At 38.4% G+C, this 23,394-nt stretch overlaps 1 protein-coding gene across 1 annotated transcript in view; it reads right to left on the reverse strand.

The window, feature by feature from the left end:
* Nucleotides 1-23,394, reverse strand: part of LOC149312169 (thyrotropin-releasing hormone-degrading ectoenzyme-like) — a 298,564-nt gene that overhangs the window by 114,396 nt on the left and 160,774 nt on the right. Inside the window, exons 7-8 of the mRNA XM_089524096.1 lie at nt 22,167-22,304; nt 3,726-3,791 (exon numbers count right to left, since the gene is read on the reverse strand). Coding sequence (XP_089380222.1) covers nt 3,726-3,791; nt 22,167-22,304 — 204 coding nt within the window. The remainder of the gene's footprint in view (nt 1-3,725; nt 3,792-22,166; nt 22,305-23,394) is intronic.

The following is a 23,394-nucleotide window of genomic DNA, read 5'->3' on the forward strand; positions in this document are numbered from 1 at the left end:
GTTTTTTTAGATGTAGAAGAGATGGTCACAGGTGCATGCCACAAATGCTGAACAATCTTTTCCATAAAAGGCAAGAATCCTATGGAAGCTGGTGTAGGGACCCAATAATGGAGCCTCTCATAAATGGGGTCAAGAGCGTCCTGATCAGAACATTGTACATCAATTTTCAATGCATTTCCCATCTGCAATACTTGTTCTGCAAAGGACTTGATGTCATCTGTAGGAGAAGCATATTCAAGGACAACTAATGCCAGACATGGTGAGGCAGGGCATACGGTATCAGCAGAAGAGGCCCTCAAACAAAAGGATCTAGATGAAGTGTCCTCCAGGGTCCTAGCAAGGGGCTTGTCCACCAGCGCCTGTCATCGAACCAGAATTGTAGGAAGCATATCAGAAGTAAACCAAGCAGGGGCTGCCAGTTAAGATGCAGGCCGGGCTTCGATACTAGCACTGAGTGGCCAGATCTTGACGGGGTAGGAGAGCAAAGTCTGTCCCACTGCTCCCTAAAGTATAGAGTCTCAGGAAGAGAGTCCAGATCCACTGGCATGTAATAAATGCCCATCTCATCATCCTACACTAGGTTGGCAAAGAGGTGACTGGGTGATGTTTCGCCGTCCCAAGCATTGGTATCGAGGTCTTGGGGGACTCAGCTCTAAGCATCAGTATTGAGCTCTTCCATATGGTGTGGAACACACTGGGAATAAAGGGGTGGAGAAAGCCAGTCCCTGATAGTAAGGCTGCCTCAAGCTGGTTGGGGGGGGGGGTTTAAGATCAGAGGGTCTAATGAACTTTGGTCAATTGGATGATTGGACCTGATTTCCCCTTCCGACTCAGACCTGAGATCCACGTGGACAATATGCAGTAGTTGACTAGGTGAAATCAGGGCAGAATGGATTTGTCAGGAGGAGGATGCCGTTTCCACCTTCAAAGTGGAGGCCGAAGAATGGGTGTCCTTTGAAGCCAGGTCAGAGCCTGTGGATGTAGATGGGGCCTTTTTCTTTTTGTCCTTTCCACTGTTAGAGTCCTTAGTGGAGGCCTTGTAAGGGGAAGAGGAGCTGTGTCTCTTAGAAGATCAATCTCCAGATCTTTTTCCTTTTTGGAGGGAGATTCCCCGGAATCTTTATCCTCCCAATGTTTGCATTTACTAGTGCATTTTAAATCGGAGTCGTGTTTAGATGCATGGTCCACATTGTCCTTATAGGGCTTTCTGGTTTCCTTGGTTGGGGATTTATGCTTAGTGGACCCTGCTACTGAGGAGGTCTCCCTGGACTGATGAGCAGGTGTGGTCACTAGGGCCAACACCTGCTGGTATAAAGCTGCTTTCAGGCAGGTCTCCCAATTTTTCCTCACCTGAGACCTTACAGTGGGTACATGCTGTGCCCCTCTCCCAAGCATAACAGGCAAGTGTAATGCAGGTCCTGGCTGGGAATTTTACCTCCATAAGCAATGCATCTCTTAAAGGACATGATGCAGGAGGCTTTTTAAAAATCAAACAGCCAACTGAAGTGGCGGTAAAAGCATTAAAAGCAAAATTAGACAGTCTGAGTCAAACTGAAAATCGACCAAAATCCAATTTAGAATTCCAAGAGTCAGTCAAAAACAAAGTCCATTGGGAAGTTACAAAAAGTCTACTGGGAAGTTATAATTCTGTTCTGTCGAGGAAAACCTCTTGCTTTCTAATATGTTGTAGTGTAGGTACCCAGGCCTCCAGCTGCTGGACCTTTTTGTCCAAGATGGCTACCAGCTTGCATTTGGTGCAGGTGAACTTCTCCACATCCATAGGCAAGAAAACATATACCCCACAAGTGTTGCAAGTGACTGCAGCAGTTCCCTCAGTGTTCATATTGAGAAGTCTTAGGTAGGCACTGGAACAGGACTGTGGGCTTCCCCCTCAAAAGGTGCCCTGGTAAACATCCACATAAAGGACCCCTGTTGGCCTGGCCTTTGTTCCCAAGCGCTGTCAGTGAACTCAATCAACTGGGCCTATAGATATCTACTGAGCACTTGATTTGCAGGAGAGGCAGGAAATATAAATAAATCCTATTATTATTATTAGACTGGATGGTCTTAGATAGAGAACACACAGAGGAAGTTGCTGGGAAGGAGGCACTTCACATACAGAGGAGGTAGAGAGTTGGAGGAATGTCACACACACAGAAGTAGGGAAACCAGGGATCATTCTGGGAGCTTGCAGCTATAGAATCAATTTGAAGTTATCTCCCTTATCAGGGATAATGAGGAAGAGAAACAGAGACAGTCCTCAGGGATTGTGCAAGAGATCCTGGGAGGAACACTGTAGATATGAAACATGAGCCAAAGCTAACAAAATTAATTTCAACACAGAGAAATGTAAGGTACTGCACTTAGGGCAGAAAAATGAAATGCATATATATATATATATATATATATATATATATATAGGATGGGGGACACCTGGCTTCATAAGACTACGTGGGAAAAGGATCTAGCAGTCCCAATAGGCCACAAGTTCAACATGAATCAACAATGTGATGCAGCAGTTAAAAAGGCCAATGCAATTTTAGGCTGCATTGATAGAAGTATAGTGTCTAGGTCAAGGGAAGTAATAGTGCCACTCTATTCTGCTGTGGTCAGACCTCACCTCGAATACTGTGTCCAGTTCTGGGCACCTCAAAAAGGATGTTGACAAGCTGGAGCATGTCCAAAGGAGGGAGGTCCGGAATGGATCCCTGTGAGTTAGGAGGGGTGACTATTCAGTTCTAATACTTCTATTCTGAAAATTCTTATAATAATATATAAAATGTCTTTTAAAAATGCATTTCTATAAGCATTTAACTCTTAGCGACATTTCAGGAAAAAACAAACTTGGCTTAAAGACATAATTAATGTTAAAGGATTAAAGACATAATTAATTACCTGTCACACCATTCTCCAGTACTTTACTTCTCTCCACTTTTAATTTTTCCCTTATTCTGTCAGCATATTCAGCACTTTCAGACCTCTTCACTATATATCTTTTAAAAAAATAATGTCACTGTGTGGCCATTTTAAAACAGTTTTCTTTATAATTCCTACAGAAAAATATATCTTATGGAGGATCCCATATATCTTAGAATGCCTTTTTTAATTTACTTATATTTATAGGTGCGCGCACACACACATGCGCGCACACACACACACACACACACAATCTGTTTCCTTGCCTTTTGTCATGCAGCAATATCCTTTGCAATTTTAATAATAATTTCCTCCCATTTAATAAAACTTTTTGTCTATTTACACTTTAAAATAATGTTATCTGAATCTATTGATGATGAGTATGATTCTTCTGCATCTTTTCACAAACTTACCCACACAGTACAATAGAGGGTTATTCAACCAATCTCAACATTTCTCCTTTCTCTTCTGATGTCAGTTGTAAAGTTATGAAAGCTTACATATTAATTAAAATTTTCATTTCCACTTATATAGGCTATAAATGATAAATTCATGGTGTATAAGGAATGGATGCGTAAGAACACCCTTTTGACCCTTTGAATATTACACATCCACCCCACCTTCATTCCCTATAGTGACACAGCGTTTGGTATCACAAACCTTTTTTCCATTTTAAACCCAGTGTTAAATATGGATTGATAGTGCAATATCTGGGGTTTCAGAAATTAACAGAAAAATATGCAATAAAAATACACTGGCACAAATACAAACACAAGCACACAAGAAAGAAAGAAATGTTTTCTACATACTTGTAGGCCCATCTGAAACACTGAGTGACCCATAAAATTTGCCAGCATTCGAATTAAAGCTGCACCCTGTAAACACAATTCATAAAAGAAAATGTTGGATTGTTTTCTCTACAAACAGGTTAATAGTAATACTAATATGACATGCATTTATTGCAATATTCCTTAACATATTGGCTCATCATTAACAATGACATATAAAAGTTCAAGAAAATAAAATCCACCTACACTTTCTACAAATTCACATCCTTCATCTGCATTCAGTGTTGCAACAAAATAAGAAAAGGGAAGACTGCAGGAACATAAAAGTATTATCTGGAAGTGGACTGCTAATAAATGGTACATATTATAAACTATAGTAGTACACTTTGTTTTCATCAGCTAGCACAACCCCTAGTTGTTCATCTAAATAAAAAGATATTATGAAATTAATGAAATAAAAAATAACAATGAGTCAGAAGACACAATAAATGCAACAGAAGCTACGGTGTACTGGACTAATCTGGACTAAGAAAAAACTGCTGCCTTGAGCTTCAGTCCCCAAGTTCCATATATAAATGGCTTTCTGTTTCAGTATATTTTCTTACTGAGCCTACCTTTCTGTGCTTCCCTCCTTTGATATGCCAAAAGATTGAAAGCCATTCCTTCCAATAGTAAATAAATATGGTCAGTTGTTCTGTTTCCAGAGCAAGGTTAACTTCCAACCACAGTATGTTTCATGCCTATTTCCCTTACCTAGTTTTCTCCAACCTGGTTCCTCTTATACTTGATGTATTTCAACTCTCATCATCCCTAGCTACCATGACCAATGATTGTGGCCATGGGTTTTAGGACATTCAATCCAATATATATGGAGATCGCCTAATTGGGGAAGGCTACCATCATCCATGGAAACCCATTGGGTGACCTTGGGCAGGTCACACACTCTCAGCCCCAAAAAACACATGATAGCGTCACCTTAAGGTTTGCCGTAAATTGGAAATTACTTGAAGGCACATAACAATAAACCCTTAACTTTGTAGCCACTGAGCAGTCTTGGGGTCCAGAGATATTGCTAAATTCCATTTACATGAAAACTTGTCATCGTCCTATGGCCATCCCAGAGAGGAGAAACAGAAGATGCTAGTGTTCTTGCTGCTAAAACATTAAAGCACTATTAACATTATGTCTAAATGAGAATATTTATGTCTAAATGAGAACATCAGAACTTTTCCCTATTTACTGTATACTACAGATTACCAGAGTGGATCAAATTATGCATAAACACTGGAGAAACTAGAGAACTGTCTTGAGCTTTAAGATGGCCTAAGGATAGCCTTTATATGAAGATGAATTAGGAACTATGAATATAGGAGATTTTCTGAAACAAGAAACTTGGATAATTCTACTCTGGGAAGAAAAACTAAAGAATTTCTGAAAAATAAGATAGAAAATTCCTATGAAATAAGTCACAGAGGACTGGTAGAGCAATCCTCTGGAGATTGGGAGGGAAGGGGAGAGGAGGAATATTTAATATCCTAGGTCACCCTAAAAATATGAACCCGATCCAACTTCTCCTTTCCCCTGTGACTCCATCCATTATAAAATAGCTAGCATGAACTAGTGAAAAACAACTGAATGCAAGTTAGATTCACAGAATGGATGCATCATGTACATCAGCATCTTTATTTTAACTACTGACTGTGTTCATTCAGTTAAATAAGATCCTTATTTATCAATGGGAATTAGGTTGTCATCACGTAAGGTGAAATTAAATTCTGTTGATTCCAATGGGATAAAAGTGTGTGTAACTTAACCTAGACCTCAAAATTAACAGCTTTATTTATTTTTAACTGACATTTTTTTAAAAAAAAAAACTAGAATGAAAGGAAACCTATGAAAGGATATGAAACAAACTCTTTTGACAAATGGTCAACTAAAGACCTTACTCCAATGTCACCAATGCCAATCTCAAAGAAATTTCTATCTTCCTCCCACTATAACCCACAGCACTGCTTGGAAATTGGTTCCAGAGAATTTCCTAGCTGACAGAGCTCTTTTTGGCATTCATGATGAGTGGCAGAAAAAGGAGAGATCACCCTCCTAATCCTACTGTTGGAAGTAGTTTCATCAGAAGATGAACCTTCACCACAGAAATTTCAGTGTTCATCCTTCATGTTAACAAGTAAGCATTAAATAGCTGTCTTCCTTAGAATATGCTGAATTTCATATTTCCTGGTGTTCATTTTGCTTTAACTTTTCATTACCTAAACTTTGCATCATGAAATATTATAGAAAGCTCGAAAGTTTCTTACATCAATCTCCAATTTAAGATAGTTTCTTATTTTGAGTGTTTGTCAGCAGTATAATCAATTCAAAGGACTGTACACTGATGGAGATGAAGCAACAGAGAAGGGAAATACTGGGAAGCAGGCACATTCTTCTAATGACTTCACAGAACTTAAGTAAACAGGAGAATCAGTGTCTTTTGTCCTGGCATAATGCATGCTAAGAATCTATTATGCAATTGCAGTGGTCATTAGAAAAGAAAAAGACATGTTGAATGATGCCTCTTTAACAAATAGTTAAACTGTTGGGAGGGAAATGCACAAAGTCATCCAAAAGCTGTGAATGAGAAACAAGTCTGAAACAGCCAGTATCCTTTTCATTTCATCATCATTGTGTTTTACAAAGGCAGAGAGGAAAATAATGTTTTAAAAAACACAGAAAGGGGTGGAGCACAAAACAAATGACCACATCATATTGATTATACAGTGATACCCCACTAAATGAGCTAAGATGAGAGGACACTGGGTTTGTCCAAGGATGACTGGTGGTTTACATAGCAGTGTCATATTGAATCCACTCTTGAGTTTAAATCTGATCATTAAAGGAGCTATCTAAGGTGCTGAACACTGTCAACAAAATGGGTATTATGACATGTCAAATAGCTCCTGTAAAGTTCATACTACTTCATTGCCCATACAGGGTTCACTGCCCCTGTAACATGGGAAAAACAACTGCTACTTAATTTGTCACAGGGAACCCATCTTCTGAATGTTCAAATACATGTTGAGTTTGTGAATGAACTCTACCTTGCTGAGTCCACTAATACTGTATCTGCTTCATATTTGCCACAAAGGCTAGTTAAAGATCCAATTTATCACATCAGTATCACTTCCTGGTTATTTCATCTCACAAACATACAAGCCCAAATCCAAGTGCTAATCCCAGCTAGAACAGATTCACTGAATCAAATGTATGTTGGCTTACATGTATGTTGGCTTGCCCAACTCCCACTGATTCAGTGGATCCACTCTAGCTGAAACTAGCAGTTGGATGTCTTCCCATGAACCCAAATGAATAGTGATTGAAAAGTGCTTAGCAGCAATGATGGATCCTGTTTCCTTTTCCTCTTCTCAAAGAGAGCAGAAAGTTCTTTGATAGCTCTCAAGCTGGGGAATCCAAATAAACTGAAGAAATATGTGACTCTTCTTTCATTTTACTCTAAGCATCTGAAGTTATTAATCATCATGTATTTTTCAAACACTGAAGAATGCCCTGTGATCTCAAATCCATTTAAGCAAAAAGAGTACAACAGGTTGCAAAGCAGTCACACAAAAAACAACACATTATTTCTGTTGTTTGAATAGCAGCCGGCAAGTAATATCCAAGACACTTTTACAAAATAATCATTTTGTTGACTCTAGACAGACACAGCTGGATGCCAATATGAAATTTTGCTCATTAGGAAATTCACAGCATGAACTAAACTTAGTGAAGGAATTATGTCAAACTTGGATAATAAAAAAATGACTTAAAAAAACTGCCTTTCACAAAATTGAGAAATTAAATTTGAAGCAGCTTCATAAATTCCTGAAATGTATTTTTTAAAATGACTTAATATTAAACATACAGATATCAATGGGATACCAACATGATTTCTGTGATTATGTTGGTGGTAGTGTGTACAATGAAGGTATAATTCCAAATGTATATACCTGGAAGGAAACTCCATTGAACCATGTGAAATTTCCTATTAAGTAGGAAATTCTCCCAGTGAAATCAATGAGATCTGAAGAATAGTTGAGCTAAATCAAACTACAGTTGCCACCCCCCCCCCCCCACACACACACACACACATTCACAAGAGTTAATGGCACACCTCTCCTGCTACAAAAAGTTAAAAATGTGAATACAAATAAATATAAACAAAAATTATAAATCTTATTTTTTTTAACCTGAGAAAAGACTTCTCTAGGAATCTTTAGGTCCTCCAGCACAACCCTATGGTCATCTTCTGGTGGAAGCTGACCACAGAATCGCACCAGAGGTCCCACAGATTCCTAGAGGAGTGTTTTCTCTAGGAATCTCTAGATCCTACAGTGTGACCTGGAGGACCTAGAAATCCATAGAGAGAACATATTAATCAAATCTGCAAAAGGGGAACCAGGGAATGTGGGAGGTCAATTGTAGTCCCCAAACAGTAGAGCCAGTGAAGCAATGAGGGTTACATAAATGTTGAAATATTGTTCAGTAATTGGTTTAAAATGTCTGCTTTAGCTTGGATTGGCATCAAAACTTGGGCCCATGTGATGTGATTGAGAGTCAATAATTATTTATTTGACTGGGATTCGATTACATCTAACTTTCTTGGAAAGCTAGCCCTTTTTTTTCCATTGTGGATATCTATGCTTCCTAACTCTTCTATGAATTTTTCTAAATTCAGGCAGACATTTGGAGAGATGGGGATGGCAGTGAATACAAACTAGCAGAAATGTAGATGTAGTAGTCTGGCAATGGGAAGCACACTGGATGACTGTGATTCTTCACAATATTGCAAAATTTACATATAGTAAATTACCGTAATAACTCTAGTTAAGAACTTGCAAGCAAACACCAGGGTCAATACCTTTTCAGTTGTGACCTCAAGACTGTAGAGCTTACTCCTGAGGAAGACAAACAAGCTAGAAATCCTGCGTTTTATGTCTACTGTTTAATAGTTAGACTGATTAATTTAATTAACTTATTTTGGGGGGAGAGGTCAAGATGAACATAGCTGAATCTATGGATGCAGAATCAGAGGGTCAATTGTATTATTATTTGGCTTGGTTTTCTAAGACACCATACAAATATTATCTTACCTTGAAAAATAGGACAGGAATACAAAACAAAATGAAATCAGAATACAACAAAATCTATCCTTGAGTCCCCACTGGCAATTTCCAGCTTACCTTCTCAAAATGTAAACATCTGCAAAATATTATTGTGATCAATACAGATTCTTCAACATCAAACAGAACTTTCCAGTAGAGACAGAGTTTATAATCTGCTAGATCATTACGTTTCCTTCCTTGACTATGGTTGAGACACTGTTTCTAAGCACACAGAAAATTAATCAATTTTGCACATGCCTGCTAGAGTTTTCCATAATAATGAGTATAAGAGCAAAGACGTGTTCTGCAAAGAAGTTATTTTGCTTTGATGTGACCTCCCTGCATAGATTTGTACTAAAGCAGCAGCTAAGCCCTAAAAACTATAGTCATACCTGCAAACACATAAATCATGTAAGTGTTCTCATCATATGTTTTGTGACTGTTGGTCACAGACACTGTCTCCATATTTAGTAGTTGTTCATCTTTTTCCACTCAAAGAACCTGTGTGTGCACAACACTGGTGAGGGTTTTTTAGTAATTCAGCTGCTCATCTGTCCATATATATGTTATAATAAGTCCATATTTCATAGCTTCATTGTACTCTGTTAGGGTTACTCAATAAAGAGGAGTTAAGCCTAAAGGTAAGCAGAGATACAGCCACTGTACTTATTGATGATAAGAAATTCTTTCTAAGAACAAGAATTGTCCTCCACTCTCTCTCTCTCTTGCAGGGAAGGAGAAGATGAGAACTACACCTTATTGAGTATCCGAGTGTTATCTCAAAGCCCTGTGAAGGTATATAACCCCCAGATGGGAGGGATTTTCTTTGTCCAAGTCTTGGGAAGAAGAAATGCTGGTATCTTGCCCAAGAACACACGCACACACACACACAGAGAGAGAGAGAAACAGAGAGAGACAGAGACAGAGACAGAGACAGACAGAGACAGAGACAGAGACAGAGACAGAGACAGAGACAGAGAGAGACAGAGTTAATTCAGAAAAGACTCTAACATCTACCAGTGCAGAGGCAATGACCATGCACATTTGATTCTGTGCCAGAGATTTGGCTGAAAGGATGTCATCATATTTTCTTTGCTTATCTTTTCCATATACATGTGGCAGTAAAGGAGGAGGAGCAACATTATATGTCAAAAAGACAAATTCGGTTGTACAAAAATCCATGAGAGAGAACAGAGTGGACCAGTTGAGATTATTTGCATCTAGCCATGGAAAGGGAGAAGAGACAAGAATAGTTGTGTCATGTCTAGGCCCAAGAGTAGAGAATCATCATCATCATCATCATCATCATCATCATCATCGTCATCGTCATCATCATCTTTATTTATTTATATCCCGCTCTTCAGTCAAACGGCTATTGGGGCGGCTTACAAATTGTTAATTAGATCCCCCTATCCATTCCAACTGCCACTGCTCTGGCCTTGGGGGAATGTAATCCCCTCCCATACTGCCACCCCCTTTTCCTTTTGTGTCATGTCTCAATTAGATTGTAAACCTGAAATCAGGGAACTAGATTTTTTTTGGGGGGGGGGGGTCTTTTACTTGTAAAGTGCCATGTACGTTGATAACATGATAAATGAAGGTAATGACTTGGGTTAAAAAAATAGAGAAATAAATAAATGCAACATTGTGGGAGGAATTTAGTAGATGCTACCAAACCAAGAAGAGGTGGTGGACAATACTATTGAGAAACAAATCTCAAAAATCTCAAGATGCATGAATCAATATTTTTATTTATTTCATTTGTATGCTACCTTTCTCCCAGGAGGGACCCAAGCTGGTAGTTATGGGCAACTTCAATTACCCTGATATCTGCTAGGAGACAAACTCTGCTAAACATAGGCTCTCCAACAAATTCCTGATATACCTTGCAGATATTTTTATTATTATTATTTCAAAAGGGGATCAGCAATCCTGGGACTTGATCCAAACCAAAAAGTAGAAGTTGGTCACTGGAATCAATCTAGTCAATATTTTAGAAGAAAGTGACCATGTAATGCTAGAAATTGCAATTGTGAGACAGGGCAAAGAAGAATATAGTCAAACACAGACCTTAAATTTCAGGAAAGCTGATTTTAACAGGTTCAGGGAATTACTTGGTGGAATATCCAATTCAGTTCAGGGCACCTCATTTTAAAAAGGATGGACACAAACTGGAGCAGGTTCAGAAAAGGAAGATAAGGATGATAAATTGTAAGCTGCTTTGATAGCCTCGGCTGAAGAGCAGGGTATTATTATTATTATTATTATTATTAAAGAGGGATGGACAACAAAACATATGAAGATGGAAGGAGCTGGGTGTGTTCAGCTTGGTGAAGAGAAGACTGAAGAATGACATGATTTGCAAATTTTCAATACCTCAATGGCTGCCACAGAGAGAAGGGGGCTGGCCTGCTCTCTGCTGTGCCAGAAGATAGGACCAGGTCTAATGATCTGAAGTTACAGGAGAGCAGATTTTGATTAAACACTAGAAGGACCTTCTTGACAGTAAGAATGGTTTGGCAATGGAACCAATTGCCTAGGGAGGTGCTGGAGTCTTCTTTTCTGGACATCTGCAAAAACAGGCTAGACAGCTACCTGCTGCGAATGCTGTAGCAGGAGATCCTGCACTGACATAGGATTGGACTCCATGGCCCATGAAGCCTCTTCCAATTCTATGACTCTATGACTCCATCTGTTTGTCACCACTAAAAATATGATTTGGATTCTCAGTGAATTAGTCTTACTTCCGTATATTTTCTGAACCTACATTCAGCAGGACTTGAATGGATTAGGCCCTCCAGATCAATACAGAACCCAGATTCTACGTACAGGGCAAGTTGTAAGTATTCTACATTTCCAATCAAGCAATTGCCAGCAGGTTCACTTTACTCTTTAAAGAATCATTTTATTTCTGAGTCATGGTTCTTTAATTAATATGCTCCGATGGGAACTCTGGAGTTGATTACGTTTCTTAGCATAATCGCTGGGCTCTTGCCTTACTCATGCCAACACCAGCCATTACAAAGATTCCAAAGAATTTTAAGGAAGTCTGGCAAAAGTGCAGTCCTTTCTCATAAGTGCATGCCCTAAGTATGAATTTTCCACATGTTTAAATTAAGCTGTGTGGTGGACAACACAGCTAGAAAGAAAGAATGTGAAGAGCAGATTGCACAGCATCCTACCTGAGGAAACTGTAAGTATGAATGCTTATCAACACAATCTCCTAGAAAGAAGAAAGCGTTTGCATTGGTAATTGCACAGCATATGGTACCCTAGATATGCCTACAGTTCACCAGGCCACCAAGGAAGTTTATGCCATCTCAGTAGAGAACACCTATAGATCATGTCCCTCATTAAATAAAGTGTTTGCATGCTGCTTCTGAAATAGATGGTGATGTCACCAAGAACTCTACCAATATTTCACAAGAGGAAAAGACACTGCTTTTGCTGGAATAGTTAAGAGACTGCTCTATGATTTATCTGAGAAAACACAGAGAAATCTATCTGACAGAGAATGAGAAAATGCAGCTCTGCCTCCTGGTACAGTTTACAGTACTGAACAATTCTTCTCTGGAATGAATGTTGACATGCTAAAGATAGAATAAATCTTTAAGAAAATGATCAGAAGGGGAAGCTTCATGAATACAATCTGACAGTATATCTGGAGGAAACAAGTCTATATTTTATATTTGTCTATCATACACATAAAAAATGTGTTCTCGTGGCAAAATACAGTTATTAAGGACACAAACTATGGGTTCAGCAAAACCCACTGACTAGCCTTAGCTAAAACACTGTAGCCCCATTTTCAACAGTAATATGGAGCTACTTACGTTGAGCTACTTGACTGGGATGCTGAAAGGACACTTAGAATTTCCATGGAACTGCCTGCATAGTTAGTAATAGTACAGATTCGGACTGCCTCAGTTAACAACACATCTGACAAAGAAGATAATTTTATGAAATCTTTTGTAAAGTCTACCTTTTCCTCCTTGTCCTCTATCTAGCTAGACATTTTGAGTAGCATCAGCAGTGATAAGATGGTGAAGGAAGGTTGAAGAAAGAAACTTTTGGTGCTAGATTCCAGCAGTAATAAAAGCTTTAAAAGGATTCTACTCTAGCCAATGTTACTGTAGCTGTGTATGCCTGTCTACAATAGGCAAGTTACCCAGCAGCTGATCCAGAATTTCATAATGATCACGCATGAACAGCAAAACAGACAGAAAAGAGAAAACAGCTAAGCCCACCTGACAAGCTACCTTCAGCATGTTAAAGAACCATATATCTATTGGTTTGACCACCAAAGCAGACATCACAGGAAAAGTAGAAGATAGTGAAAGAAAAAGTCAACCACTTTGGAAGAAGCATCCAAGTGTTCTTCTGACTGCTTCATTTCACATGTGCATATTGTTTGGTTTTGAATAAAAAAATTGTTATAATATGCTGAGCCTACTCCTGTTCTTCCTATGTTATTTCTGCATCTGGAACCAATTTTTTGATTAAAGAAGTAATTCCCGGGAACATACCTACTTTGTTGATTGAAGCACACATGTAGAAGTATTAGATTCTATGACATAGCTCCTTATCTATGAAAAACCAGTCTATATACTAAGTTTTTGTAATTATTTATTATTTTAAATTGATGTTAGTGTATTCTGCCCTGAGAGCTTTGGATAAAGGACAGGATAGAAATATTTTAATTAATAAATAAAATTATCCAAGTTTTTAAAGCCAACCTAGACATTTAAAATAGAAAACTGAAAACTGCAGGATATTAGTTATCAAAGGAGGGTTTTTTTAAAAAAAAATTAGGTCTTTATTCTACAGTAAATATGCATCTCAAACACAATTTTGATTGGACTATATAATAATTTTTAATTGGAAAACAATCCAGGGCCAGTCATATAACACCTGTACTTAAAGATCTGCATTGGCTGCCCATTCGCTTCCGGGTGCAATACAAGGCGTTGGTTATAACCTACAAAGCCCTACATGGCTTGGGCCCAGGATACCTTGAGGACCGCCTCTCCCCATACAATCCGCCCCGCACACTCAGAACATCTGGGCAGCAGTTACTGAGGGTACCTGGGGCAAGACTAGCCTCCACTGCAAGGAGGACATTTACCATCTCGGCCCCGACCCTCTGGAATACGCTGCCCATAGAGCTCCGCTCGGCTACCTCCCTAGACCAATTCAGGAAGGATTTAAAAACCTTCCTGTTTAAGCAAGCGTTCCCCGATACGAGCTCTAGTTAGCCCCCCCCCCCCCCCCCCCCGGATAGCCAATGTTGAGCTGGCTAGTATCTGTTTTTAAGGTATATTTTAAATTGTTTTATCGTTTTTATATATTGTACATTGTATTTGTTACTATGCTGTGCACCCCCCTGATTGGAAGAAGGGCGGTATACAAATAAAGCATTTATTATTATTATTTATTATTTATAAAATATAAACTATCAAAGGACTAAAACACACCATAGAAATAATCCAGTTTGACACCACTCTATTTGCCTTGGCTCAATGCTAGGGAATTCTGGGAACTGTAGTTTTGTTAGACATTTAGCCTTCTCTTTCAGAGAGCTGTGCCACAAAAACTACAGTTCCCAGGATTCCCTAGCACTGAACCAGGGCAGTAAAAATGGTCTCAAATTGGATTATTTATGCAGTGTGTTTTGGCCCTAAGTTATGCATTAATGTTGTTAGAGTAACTTTTTAAATTTATCTGCCATTAATAGTAAAATGGTCAGATACAAGGCCAATGAAGAAATGAAGATAATATTAGTTCATGATTCCCTCTCCACAATTTTTCTTACTGGAATTAAAGAGGAAGAAATAGGTGAAGCAGTGAAAAACTTATGCCTTGCAATCCACAACAGTTTTCTAGGCTACTGCTCTACAGGTGCACATTGCAAGAGCACCAGAAGACTTTGGGAAGATATACAGAAGTATACAGTTCTACAATTTACAGCCCATTATTCCAGCAAGACACTTACCTGTGAAGTTTAGCATGACCCAAATATGAATTCAGACATAGCCATGTTAGTCTGGAATATCACTAAGCAAAGGGATCTTGTAGCACCTTTGAGACTAAGGTCCGATACAGACTGCCACTTTGTGGCGCTCTTCAGATGAAATTAGGGCTCAGGAGAGTGGAGCATCTGCACGCTCCTTGCTCTCTGGGTGCCATTTTGGCACAAGTGCATTCACACGCAGCACTCACTGATGACGTGTCTGCACCCAAATGGCATGGTGCACAAGAGACATCACCATGCTACTCCAAGGCGCTAATGGTACCTTGGCAGTGGCATGGAAAGGAGCCCCTGGACGCTCCTTTCTTCTCATCTGTACAGCCCATAACTGTGTGAAAAAAGTCCAAATGCATCTGAGGAAGTAGACTTTAGTCTATGAAAGCTCATGCTGCCAACATTTTTTTTTTCAGTTAGTCTCAAAGGTACTACAAGATTTCTCTACATACTGATCCTAAGACGAACATGGCTATATCTTTGAATTCTACCACTGTATGAAAGAAGTTGTAGCATTCACTTTTGTAGACTTAATCAACTTCTGAGAAAGTCTAAATGTAGACGTGGCCTGCTTTTGAGGATGTAGACCAAGCTCACAAAAGCTTATGTTTCAACGTCTTTTGCATAGTTCGTCTCAAAGGTGCTACAAATGCGCCCTAATGTGAACATCTGTCTCCACATTCTCTTTCTTCCTTTTTTTTCTTTCTCTTCAAAATCTGCTCCACTTCCTAAAGATCCATTCTAGAGTCTTTCTAGTATGAGCACATTCTCAACAGGAGATGGGAAACAGATGGTATTCTGCCCTGTTACAACTCTTATTCTAGTGTTGGAAGCCTGTATGTGCTTTAGGATATTAGAGGTCAATGTTTTTCTATAGTTTTATATGACTGTGTCAAAGTAAATCAGATTTATCAGGAAATAAATATAAATAAACATGCCCTTCCAATATACTTGAAAATATTCCTCACCCACACTGTGGATTTTAAAATAAAGCACAACCTGCTTAGTTGTCTAGACAAAATGTTGCCAGGACTTCATTTATTTCAGCAGTTTCATTTAGGCCCCTCCAATAGGACCTCTGTTATGTGTTCTGACACCACTGACAAGGACAAAAGCACAATATATATTTTTCATTAAGCAGCCTTATGACAGTATCTTCAAGGATGGGCAAACACAGAAGGTTGATGAAATTATTTACACAGATGGGCCATCACTGAAGTTCAAGTGCAATGCTGGATAAGAATAGTACTTAAACACTTATCCTGATGTCCACTCCTTCATTAACAAATTTTAAACATCAAACTAGCTCAATTCACTAAAAATACCCCTGCAAGTAAATTAACAGTTATCAAAAATGCCAGTTATAATGGAATAATTCTAGGCTGAATCTGCACCACAGAAATAATCCAGTTTGACACCTCTTCAACTGCTATGGCTCAATGCTGGAATTCTGGAAATTATAGTTTTGTGAGCCATTTAGCCTTCTCTCAAACTACAGATCTAAAAATTCCATGGTCTTGAACCATGTAAAAGCAGTATAAAACTCAATTATTTCTCTCTTATCCAGGAGAGCTATGTGCCAAGACCCCCAGTGGATGCCTGAAGCTGTGGATAGTATCGAACCCTATACCAGTAGTAGTTTCAGACCATGACTGACTGTAGTAGCTGAAATTGCACAGAGTGAAATCACAGCTACATTATATTTTCAGTGATCCTGGGTAACTGAAACCATGAAACAAGAACTGCAGATAAGGATGGACTACTGCATTTCGAGCAACAGGAGGGTGCTAGAGGCAAGCAAGAAAAGAAACAGACTAGAGCAATGTATGTTGAGGGAAGCATATAACCAGGGAAGGTTGGCAGGGCTCAATGCCAGGTAAAGAGGGGCATGCATAAAGGGATTCTCCAAGTGGGAGGAGTCTATATTCCACAGCTGGTTAGTATTCACATTAAGACATAACTTTTTAGAAAGGATGAAATATACCTCTCCAATGAAAACTGTGATTTTTGGAATCTACATTTTGGGCTGCATCTTCTTCTTATCAGTGGATTAAATGAGTTGGCTTTCCCATCACTCAAGTAAACTATTAACTTTAAATTGGTATATTTTAAATTTATAAATTTAAATTTATGGATGATTTTAATGTGTAAAGATTTGTTTCAATTTATGTATATGTGTGTTAGCCAATGTGTTTGAATAGTTCTATGCATTTAGTTATATATTATATTTTAATCTGTGTTCTACCCCAGCCCTAGCCTTGGGGAGAGATGGGTAAGAAATATTATTTATTTATTTATTTATTACTTGGTGGGGTGGAGGTGATCAGTTAGGTGACATGCTTCTTTGATGGGATTTCTGAGACATCCCCAAAAGGTAGAGGAATCTTACTCACATGTCTCTTACCAGTTTGAAGGAGAATGTGGTGGCTCCTTGTACCATGTTGGAACTCCGTTATAAAAATGCTAACCAGTGCCACTTGGGATCCTTAGATCCCTTCAGAGGAACAGGCAATGGAAAACTGTGAGAAGTTCCATTTGAAATTCAGAGTCAGGAAGTCGTTCCCTATGGGAAGCCTGGCTTAATCGAACCTCCCAGAAGTAAGTGTCCACATGTCCCATCCTGTTCACATGTTATAGATTCCTGTCAACTAATAAAGTTGCTGTCATTTATTACACCAACTCTATTTTCTTGTGTCATCTGCCAAAGTGGGAGGACAAAGAAGTTGAGCATATTGCCAGTGCCTCCTTCAGAACCTGGAAATAACAAATTAGAAATCAGAGGTAATACAATTATATTTTAAAAGAAATATAACAAGATAAAAGTTTGGGGGGAGGGGGTTACTAGTGTAATGAGTTTTTAGCTTCTACTCTGATAGTATTTGATGGGTTCCAATTTTCTATCATTTTCCTATCAATTATAATGTTTGTTTGTTTTGCCCTCACAAAAGTAACATAAGATAAAGAAAAAAGAACAAGTCAACTTGAAATAATTATAATGAGATAATTACTTTTTAAATACTGTGCAACCTCCTCTGAACAAATCTTGCCAAGAAAATTCCATGATAGGTTTACCTTAGGCTCACCATAAGTTGGAAACGACTTGAAGACACAACAACAACAACAACAACAACAACAAATGGAACACATTTTAAAACAGTTTTGGCTTGGTTGAGCCATATTGTTCCTGGTGCTATCATGGCAGCATATCATGCTTTTGATTTCTGATATATTTTGAAATTTATAATAATTGGCCTAAACTATATAAATTATTATAGTAAGAAAAGAAAAATGAGAAAATAAGCACTACATTCAAATTTGATAGTTCAACTCCTCCCCTAGAGTAGCTGGTCAGTGGTTAAGTCAGTGCACATTCAATAGTTTTATGTCGTTTTACTCTCTGACTAACAATAACTTCTATTAAATCAAGTTGAGTTGAATTTTCATATCTGAAAAGTTTTGTGGTTAAAAAGAAGGATTAGTTTGTATCAATTTTCATGTCTTGCTTTCTTCTCTTACTGCTTCTCTGGTGTCCTTTTTTGGGCTGGGCTCTCTCCCCCCCACCTCTAAAATTGGTTATAATTTAAAAGGGATCACACAAGAAATAGACAGATGTTGCAGCTCCACATAGCCAATCATATCTGGATGCACAATGAAGTCTTTACAGTCAAATACAAGAAATGCTTTAACCTTCATTTTAAAGTTATGAGACAATGGAACATATATGGGCCACCCTCAATTAATAATAATAATAATAATAATGTTTATTTATATACCGCTTTTCCAAATTAGATCAAAGCGGTGTACAACAGCAAGTACAATACATAGTCAAAATAAAACATAACAGGCCTCTCTCCCCCTCAAGATGATGGTCAGAAGGAGGGCTCTTAGTCTTTCAGGCCAGGCCTCTCTCCCCCTCAAGATGTTGGTCGGAAGGAGGGCTTTTTCTTCTTTCAGGCAGGCAGTTGGAGCTAGCCTGCCTCTCTCCCCCCAAGATGGTGGCTGAAGGGAGGGCTTCACTTCTTCAGGCAGGCAGTTGGAGCTAGCCTGCCTCTCTCCCCCCAAGATGGTGGCTGAAGGGAGGGCTTTGCAGTCCAGATGGTTTTTACTACTGCTTTCTAGAAAATATGTGCCTTAATAACTGAGGTTGAAGTTAACACATCCTTAAGGTTTTTATCTTGTGGTGGTTTAACACTAATAGAAGCATTTCTACTGCAAAGTAGAGCATTCATTCTTTTTTTCTTCCTGACTATCCCTAGCTACTTGATAACTGTGGGGTCCTCCGAAACAGGGTAATATATGTAGAGGAAAGCAGTAGATAGCAGAGATCAGCAAACAAAGATTGCCCTGCTAAAGTATACAAGCAGATCTCACTGTTCAGAGGCAACAGTGCAAAATGCATATGATCAACAAAGAAGAAATAGCATAATTGTAGAAATGAGGAGTCCTGGCACAAGAAAAAGCAATGAAATGACATGACATGACTTTATGTGAAATATGACGATCATCACAGTTGCCAATGCATCCTGAAGGATGCTTCACACTTGGCAGCTTTAACAAATACATCTTGAAGCCATAGCATGAACCCACTAAAAACTGTGAAATGGGACCACCTCACCCCACCCCCTGCAATTTATTCAATATAGCTGCACTGCACAAGCATATTACTCAGGCATACGATAAATTCCAGCTCCTGGTTCCATAGTTTTTTAGCTAACATGCCCCTCCTGGAATATATGGAACAGATTTATTTTTTTCCACTAATGCATATGTAGACTAACAAATCCTATCATTCCAAAGGCACAACTTAATGTTCTTCCATTTGAGGTATGCAGACATTTTTCATTGAGCATCAGGAAAGATAAAGTATTATCAATACAACTTACTGTCCAACATTTATTACAAGTTTTTAAATGATATTTTTGACCATAGATTTAAAAACAACAGTTGTTAATTTCTAAAATACTATCATGATATTGCTAAAGGATTTACTGAAATGGTATGAAGACAAAAATCCAAATGGATACATTATTTCCAAGTTCCAGGGTATCTATTTCACTCTGATGCTGAACCTAAGTGATGCTCCCTGAGAGCTTTGCATCATGAAGTTTCTGCACAAGTGTAGCCATCGAGAGCACAAAGTAAAAATGACGAGTACATTTAGGCCCACAGACATCTGAGTCAGGGACGTAGTCAGGATTTTGGGAAGGGGGGGGTCCAGACTAAGTGCCACCATTATAATGGGACTTGGATGCGGCGGCGCAGCAGCACACACCATTCATTTTATCTAACGGAAGGGGGGGTCCGGACCCCAAGAACTCCCCCCCCCCTTGGCTACGTCCCTGTCTGAGTAGCAAGAATATTAATGTTTCCTTCCAAAGGAAAGGAGAATCAAGAGAATACCCCAAAATACCTATAAATGGATGGTTTTATTCAGAATCTTAAATGGGACTTTTAACACTGACAGTCTTGACAGAAACTGTGTTTTAAAACTATAGGAAAAAATATATCTTAGAGGGGTTTTCTTCCCGTGAATATAAATGCAATCAGAGGAAAGTTAAGGATAGGAAGTAAAAACAGCAACAGAAATCTAGGGTGCTTTTTAAGGTATAAATCAAACCAGCTTTGTAATTTTTAAAAAAGTCTCAGAAATATCTGCTGCCTATTATCCATCAAGAGCTTAATTTAAGCACTGACATGCTGTGATATGGGCAGACAACTGTGGTCTGTGCAAGGATCAGTTTTCTACCCTGGACCATCTGGACTGCAAAGAAATCCCTAAAAAACTAGAAAACCAGAAGTGACCAGAATTACGTATCTGGTTTTTAAAAAATGATATTAAAAAAGTTAATATGCGTAGGACAGGACAGAGACCTCCAGACCACTTAAATGGTGAACTGGAGACTTCCTGGAGAGACAATTCACTCCTTTTAATAGAAAGAAAAAAGGGCAGCTTGGAAGGTACAAAAGTTGCAAAGACAGCACTGGGGTGTACTGCATGCTGTCCTGGAGCCATTCTTTGCCCACCCCAGTGCTATGATAGTTTATGATACATAGTTAATAATATTCTAATTGCTGGGAGGATGAATAAATTTAAAAAACACTGAGCAATACTGCAGCTTCTGTAAAGCAAATGAAAGTGGATGTGGAAAAATGTCATTCAGAATTTCAGAGAAAGGGCAGAGCCAGTTAAGGGTAGGATAAAGGCTAAATGGTAAGATAAATATGGAACAAAATAGTTAGAGAAAAGAGATCAGAAGACACTAAGATGCCTGCAGATCAAGTCTATTTGGGATGACTTACAGAGGTGAGGCACATGATACAGAAAAACCTCCTAATCCTAGGTAACATCAGACTTTACTCACCATTGTGCCCAGAATGTGATCCCTCTTTTTCGCAAAACAGTGTTAATATATACATTTTACATTGTAATAAATAAAAAATTAAACTGGTTGAGGACTCATTATTACTGACAGCAGCATTTTATTGATTCTTATTAACTAAGATAAATAGACTGAATCTTTTTTCTGTTTTTCATCAAGCAACTCTTCTGAAGGCAATGCCATATAATACACACATAATGGGAAGATTCTTTAAATGACACAGTAAACAACAATCACAACATGCTCTAATTTAAGTCCTGCATTTTTTCATATTCTATAATTTATTAAACACCTTCTTATTTGTTTTATGCAGAATTTTCTGACTAATATTGATTTGATAAGTTTTTGATACAGTACAGGTCAAGTCTCCCTTATCCAGAATTCCGAAATCCAAAATACTCCAAAAAATGAAAGTTTTTTCATGGGTGACTGAGATAGTGATACTCTTGCTTTCTGATGGTTCAGTGTACACAAACTTTGTTTCATGCACAAAATTTTAAAAATATATAGTATAAAATTACCTTCAGACTATGTGTATAAGATCTGTGTGTGTGTGTGTGTGTATCACAAATGAATTCTGTATTTAGACTTGGGTCCCAATTCCAAGATATGTTATTAAGTATATATATATGCATTCCAAAATCCAAAACACTTTCAATCACATACATTTTGGATAAGAGAGACTCAATCTGTATCAAATTTTAAAAGTCGATTGCTTCATTTTTTTAACTAGCTATAAAAGAGAAACAAGAATGGTATTTGCCATACTAGCTGTCAATGAGTCAAAACACCCCTTTTTTATTGTACCAACAGAGCAAAATACTTCTGAACTGTAGACATTACAGGACATGGAAGTAATAAATACCAGAAAAATCCAACAAACATATGTACACTTTTCTATTCCCACCTTTTTATAGGCAATCCAGTCGAACACCCTGTCAATATCTGTGGCTTGCTGTACTTCCTGTGACACCGGGTGTGAACTAGCCAGGCCATCAAGCAGCATAACTTCATGTAAGACATCTGTCAGAAACCTTTGTTTCTCCTGCAATACAGCAAAACACACTGATACATTTTCAGTTATGTCAATAAAATGTGAAGCTGCAAAGACTGCAGTTTCACACATTACCTTTACAAAATATTGCTGCACACTGGTATCCAGTGGATTGATGGGCTGGCATCATAGTCAGAAAGCCAGTGTGAAGAACTTGCTCCTGCTAAATCTTTACATGTCAATCAGAATTCCCAGAGATCTTTGGAGGAGTGCTATGGCAATTTTAGAAATGAGGGAAGGCAATAATCATAGGATTATATAAACATGTATTTGTAAGTAGAGGTGACTATCATCAGAAGCAAAACCTTACAGGGAATCGCAAAGGGACAGCACTGTTTCCCACATGCAAATATACGTATTGCCTATTTCATGCTACATTTTCAATTATTGTCTTTTCAAACTCATGCTTCCCTAATTGGCTACATTTTATCATAACTACTGTCTAACAAGAGATGAATTAATCATCTCAAGTTCTCAAACTGTACATACAGAGTACGTATGCGTGTGCACTAGGCAAGCTGTTAGTAAATTATATAAAACAAATAAATAACAAATATTATTAAAATGTTTATTAATACTGCAGATATTTTGAAGTGATGTACACCTGTTGATATATTTGGCTGACATGAGATTTGGGGGCACTGTGCTGCCATGATTCCAGTGCTGTTCGGCTGAACCTTCCCAGAATGTGATGGTGGAGTATGTTCTACCTCCTGGCCATTAGCCTGGGGGAGCCCATAGAGGTCAATACTGTTCCTGTATACTTTTTAGGATTTACATGAAGCTGCTGGGAAAGCACATATAGAGTTTGTGGGTTGGTACAAACTCACTGTCTTGAAACATTCATAAAATGATGTGTGAATGAGAGTGAATGTGTATGCCATCACTAGTCATCCTGGGACCAAGGTTAGTCAGATTTAATAAATTAAGAACAAAGAAAAACATGTTATGGCATGATTCAAAAGAAGCATTTCTATTTAGTGAATGAGATTTGGATTTCCTCCACCCTTTACTTCAGAGCCAAGTCATCCTCTTAGGAAGAGAAGCAGGGACAATACTGGGGGCTTAACAGTTACCCACC

The sequence above is a fragment of the Sceloporus occidentalis genome, unplaced genomic scaffold (assembly GCF_023333645.1).
Source record: "Sceloporus occidentalis isolate IW3139 unplaced genomic scaffold, rSceOcc1.0.p SCAF_5, whole genome shotgun sequence".
Lineage (NCBI taxonomy): Eukaryota > Metazoa > Chordata > Lepidosauria > Squamata > Phrynosomatidae > Sceloporus > Sceloporus occidentalis.